The sequence below is a fragment of the Rhinoraja longicauda genome, chromosome 15 (assembly GCF_053455715.1).
Source record: "Rhinoraja longicauda isolate Sanriku21f chromosome 15, sRhiLon1.1, whole genome shotgun sequence".
In the NCBI taxonomy this organism is placed as follows: domain Eukaryota; kingdom Metazoa; phylum Chordata; class Chondrichthyes; order Rajiformes; family Arhynchobatidae; genus Rhinoraja; species Rhinoraja longicauda.
In genome coordinates this window covers 47,913,496-47,919,495 of record NC_135967.1, presented here as the reverse complement: position 1 = coordinate 47,919,495, position 6,000 = coordinate 47,913,496, and the positions used below count along the sequence as shown (strand labels likewise).

General features: G+C 48.1%; 1 protein-coding gene across 2 annotated transcripts in view; it reads right to left on the bottom strand.

Annotated features, from left to right (window-relative positions):
* The window catches only part of LOC144600712 (sodium- and chloride-dependent neutral and basic amino acid transporter B(0+)-like), a 35,808-nt gene that overhangs the window by 15,287 nt on the left and 14,521 nt on the right, over positions 1–6,000 (bottom strand). For both annotated transcript variants that reach the window (XR_013548173.1, XM_078412623.1), the window contains exon 7: positions 1,389–1,529. Coding sequence is in view for 1 of the 2 variants with exons in the window: in XM_078412623.1 (XP_078268749.1) it covers positions 1,389–1,529 (141 nt within the window). In the remaining variant the exon portion in view is untranslated. The remainder of the gene's footprint in view (positions 1–1,388; positions 1,530–6,000) is intronic.

Genomic DNA, 6,000 nt, shown 5'->3' with positions numbered 1-6,000 from the left:
TCCGGCAGAAGAAAATGTGCACCCGTTTAAACCAGGAGATCAGGTTTATGTGTGAGCAATTAACAAAGGTTCGTTCTCTCCTAGATGGAAAGGACCATATTTGTTGCTGCTAACAACACGAACAGCAGTAAAAGTACAAGAAAAACCTGATTGGGTACATGCCCCCAGATATAAACTACAGCACTCAGACAGAAACCTCGAACAGAAGGAAACACAAGAACCATAACATTTTGTAGTGATAAAAAAGAGTGTCAAAATGTAGACATATTCCTTATTAACTATGTTTGTAGTATTAAATACATGAATATACTAACATTATGTGGGATCAGAGAGGATATGAGGGTGAAGTGAGGCATCTAGATAGTTACAAGTAATAAGATTCAGATAGAAGTTGGAGTATGAAATTCAACAAACAACAGAACACAGTGAACTCACAGCTGTAAGAAAAGCAAGCTTCCTTATCTGATTTGAATGTTGGGGCTGTGCCCATATCCCTATGCACATTGAAAGAGGTATCCCTTTGCGAGCTCAAGGACGAGTTCCAACCAAAATTATAATGGGACATGTATGCCTCCATTTTTACAACTGATTACTGAGAGAAAATATTAAAATCCTTTCATAAAGATCAACAAGGAGGGAACTGTGGAAGAAAAATTAATATCCTTCCTTACTTAATTTTGATTGTAATTGAACAAGGTAACGAAAGGGTGCTTGGATGTGACAATTGGTACCTCTCGTTGACCAGGTGCAGAAGAGGTTCATGGGAATCGGCAGAGTACGTTTAGACGTATTACATCTTGTCTGGGAATGTGTTGCAGGTGGATGGTAAATGTAAATGTGAAATAGTAGAGGAGATAACGAAGCTTGTTTTCCCCTCCTGAGAAGTTACAGTAGACCACCCGCGTGCCCTACCACTAGTGGCATAGAAATGTTACTGTAAATGGGGAGGTTGTGATTGGCTCGGAGAGGGGTTGGTGGCGCGGGTCGCCTAAGAGGTGAGATAAAATAATGTCAAGATGCCGTTGGATCGTGTTTGACTTGCATTAACCATTTGTTGTTGAATAAGATTAACAAAAACAAGAAGTATGTAATGACTAATTAAATAATAGGTACCCATGTATTTTCATAGAGTAGTACCTAACAAAAATCAACAGTTGTTTACTGCACAGTATAACAGAATTGTCGGCTAATTCTGCTGTGAAGTCAGAGAACTGGTGGGCAATTTACTGCAGCCATTCTCTCCATGATATCATGCAATAAAATCTCGAAACAAATCTGCAAAGTCTCCGCTTTCCATTAATTTCCCTCTAAATTAATTTCTTCCACACGTGGAAATATCTGATTGAAATATTCAGCCAAAAGAAGGTGGATTACACTGGTGAGATTACCTCAGCATCAGCCAGCTTTGAGAAGTCCGACTGGCTCCCAATGTAGAATTCAATCCCTTTCCAAGCTCCCTCCAGGGTCAGTCCTCGGATCAGAAGTGCGGTCAGAACCACGTACGGAAACGTTGCTGTGAAATAAACGACCTGAACGTGGAAAAGGATTGTTAGATTGTCTTCTGTTCCTGCTTTAACATCTGCAATATTTGATTTAATGAAACACTAAATAAAAAAAGACACACAGCTTCTGGAGTAACGCAGTTAATTTGCTCAATGGCACTTAATTGTCATGCATCTACATACAGTGAAATTCTTTGATTTGCGTGCAGTTCTGTAAAATCATATACGTTAGCACAGTCATAAATAAAATGCTTTCATGCAGCATCTCTGGGGAACACAATTGGTGGTTTTGGTTAGGAACCTTCTACAGCGTACCCATGTTCTCCAGAGATGCTGCCTGACCCACTGAGTACCTCTAGCACATTGTGTCTTATTTTGTAAATCAGCATCTGCAATTCCTTGTGTCTACACTAAGTAAAATAATTGGAGTTAAAGATGATTATTCACAGAGCACTGTCCTGGGTTGCCCCCTCGACTCAGTGCAGGTGGTGGGAGAGAGGAGGATGATGGCAAAGCTAACATCGCTGCTGGACAACGACTCCCACCCCATGCAGGACACTGTCACTGCACTGAGTAGCTCCTTCAGTGACAGACTCCTTCACCCCAGGTGCGTGAAGGAGAGATATAGGAGGTCCTTCCTTCCCGCTGCTGTGAGACCGCACAACCAGCACTGCTCCCAGCAGACCAGTCAACAATAACAGCTAAGAACACACAGAAAGCTGATGACAATTTATGTATCTTTTATTTATTTATAATGAATGATCTCTTGCTCTCTTGCTATCCACATTGCTGCTGTAACACTGTAAATTTCTCCGGTGTGGGACGAATAAAGGAATATATTATTATTATTATTATTACATCACATAATTGAGAAGCGTATTAAACAGAATTTAAATCATTCTACAATATTCAGAGGAGCAAAACATTTACACAGGAGAAGCCCATTTTGAATCAATTATGCACCACAAATTTATTATTTAGCTTATTTTGCAATCTTAGGTGGCCCACATTGGGAAATGTGGTCCCTTGAACATTTCGTTTCACTGCTCGAGCCTCGTCTGCTTTAGTTGACGACTAATTCCATACACAGACTTTTGCTTTGTGTATATCTTGGCTCATAAATAATAATCACCGCAAATCTAAAATTAGCGATTAAGAGAAGAATTAATTAATTAATTAATCGATTGATCAGTAACATCTCCGAACGACCAGAAGCGTCACCTATCCATGTTCTCCAGAGATGCTGCCTTACCTATAGTCAATGGTCAATAGGCAATTTTATTTGTCACATACACATAAATGCGCAGTGAAATGAAAGTTACTCCAGCACTACGGAGTTACTCCAGCACTTTGTGTCCTTTTGTGGACAAACCAGTATTTGCAGTTCTTTGTTTTGACATTCACCCTTTGCGTACTGCCGTGGTGATATCTACTATTCATGCACCACAAATGCTGCGTTTTTGTACTTATTTATGACTTATTTATGATTTTACAGAATTGCACCCAAATCTAAGAATTACATGACAATTAAGTACCATTGAACAAATTAACTCATCATGAGCAAGAACTGTGAACTCAGTAGAAACTGGTCCAACTCTCAGAATACAATTTCTTGTTTCCATTATGTTTCAGCAACTAGTGTAGTGATGCTTAAAGCTTTTGCACCTATAAAAGCAACTCTGTCAAATTGCTAAAACTCGGTACATCTAACAGATCATTTAGCTTTTCCCTGATTGATGTCGAGTTTCAAGATTATTCTTGTATCTGTGCACATTACAACAGATGGAGCATGTTGTACCACATGCCAGGGTGGTCCCTTATCGAATATGGAAAGTCTTTGGAGATTCTAAGGAGAGCCACTAGCTGCAAGAAACCTGACTTTTGACCTGTCATCAATTTCTAAATCCCAGTGGTCAGCCCCATTGATTACTTTCAGTTCATAGCCAGAGGATTTTAATGGTTAATGCACACGGTGTAGGGACATACGGATTGGCCAGGGGGTCTCGAACCCTCGGATTGGCTGGCGGGTCACGAGGTGCGGCAGCACGGGGAATTCGTCAGTCTGGCGCCAAACTCTAGAGATTAGGTTGTAGTTAGTGTGTGTCCTGAACTAAAGTGTGTTGCGGTTTGCCATGGGTTTTGAACTGCAGAATAAACTCCGTTGGCATCATCACCCGGTTTCGGACTCACTACATTGGTGACCTCGAGACGTGAGCTGAAGATCACAACAGCATGTCGCAGGTGGGAGCGAGCGCGGGCGAGGTTCACCTGCCGCCGTTCTGGGCCCATCAGCCGCACCTGTGGTTCGTACAAGCAGAATCCCAGTTCCATCTTAAGAGGGTGGAGGAAGACCAGGAGAAGTTCCACCACCTGGTGGGCTGTCTACAGCCGGAGGTGGCCGCGCGGGTGGGTCGGTATCTGACCAACCCTCCCCAAACCGAGCAGTATGTGGGGCTCAAGAGGCTCCTACTGAGGACTTTCGGCTGGAGCCAGAACCAGCGGGCTCTGAAGCTCCTCCATTTACCAGAGCTGGGGCAGCGGCTGCCATCGGCATTGATGACTGAGATGCTGACCTTGGTGGGCGACCATCAGCCGTGCATGGTTTTTGAAGCGGCTTTTCGGGAGAAACTGCCGAGAAACGTCAGGTTAGTGTTGGCGGACGTCTCGTTCGAAGATCAGGTAGCGTTCGCAGTTAATTGAGTTTCGAGGCCCAGCGGCAGTCGGCTGAGCGGCCGAGAGGGCAACGCATCGGCCGCCATTTCGCAGTCAGCCCGCCAAGAAGGGGCTGCAGCACCTGCTTATTGGCAGCGGGCACAGGCAACAGGGCCGCACAGACGCGGCTGGTGTTTCTTCCATAAGCGGTGGGGCAGTGAGGCCCAAAGTTGCAGGGCCCCGTGCTCGTTTCCAGGAAATGCCTCGGCCGATCGAATGTAGAGACAGTCTCGATCGGCCGCAACTGCCGCCTCTACGCTACGGATCAAGGCACCGGGACCGTCTTTCTGGTTGATATGGGAGCGGTCGTGAGTATTGTGCCCCCCTACGACTGTGAAGTTCGAGCGGGTGGGAAGGGCCCGCCCCTCATTGCGGTGAACGGCAGCCCCATCCACACTTACGGTAAAAGGGCCATGTCCCTGTCCTTCGAGTCCAAGACCTACCGTTGGGATTTCATCGTTGCGGATGTGGGCCAGGCCATTTTGGGCGCGGACTTCCTCTGGGCTTTTTCGTTGGTCGCAGACGTCCGCGGGAGGGGCCTGCAACCCTCGGCTAGCAGTACGGAGCCTGCTGCTCCTCCAAGCGCCGCCCCACCCAGCCCGGCGATCTAGGCCATCACCACGGCTCCTGGTCAGTTTGATGCGGTCCTCGCCGACTTCCCGCAGCTCCTCGTTCAGCGGTTCGATGCACCTTCCGAGAAGCATGGTGTCGTTCATTTCATCCCTACCGAGGGGCCGCCGGTTTTTGCCCGGGCACGGCGCCTCCCACCCGAAACGCTGGCCATGGCTCGGGAGGAGTTCCTCAACTTGGAAAGGCTGGGGATTGTTCGGCCTTCAAGCAGTCCGTGGGCCTCCCCCTTGCATATGGTCTCCAAAGCATCTGGGGGGTGGAGACCATGTGGGGATTTCCGACGACTCAACGCGTCAACACGGCCGGACTGCTACCCGATCCCGCACATACAGGACTTCTCAGCCAGCCTGGAGGGGGCGGCAATTTTTTCCAAGATCGATTTGGTGCGGGGATATCATCAGATCCCGGTCCACCCGCTGGACATTCCAAAGACGGCTACCATTACTCCGTTCGGGTTATTTGAGTGGTTGCGCAAGCCTTTCGGTCTTAAAAACGCGGCCCAGGCATTCCAGCGTCTGATGGACCGTGTGGGTCGAGTTTTGTCGTTCGTGTTTATTTACCTCGATGACATTTTGATTGCCAGCCGTTCGGACCAGGAGCACTTAGTCCACCTCCGCACGGTGTTCCAGAGGCTGCAAGACCACGGCCTGATCCTCCACCCGTCCAAATGCAAATTCGGCCTGTCAGCGGTAGATTTTCTGGGTCACCGGGTTACACCGGCCGGTGCCACTCCTTTGCCAGCTAAGGTGGACGTGGTCCGCTCTTTCCCCCGCCCTACCACCATCAAGGGCCTGCAGGAATTCGTGGGCATGGTGAACTTTTATCACTGGTTCGTGCCTGCAGCAGCTCGGATCATGCGCCCCCTTTTTCAATGCCTCGCGGGTAACCCCGCTGAGTTGGTATGGTCCGCAGCTGCAGAGGCGGCTTTTGCCGCAATCAAACAGGCCCTTGCCAACGCCACCATGCTGGTGCACCCGCGCTCCTCCGTCCCCACGGCTCTGACGGTGGACGCCTCACACGTGGCGGTGGGACGGGTTTTGGAGCAGCAGGTCGAAGGTCGCTGGCAGCCCCTGGCGTTTTTCAGCCGGCAGCTCACTCGACCTGAGCTCAAATACAGTGCGTTTGATAGGGAGCTCCTGGCCCTCTATTTAGCGGT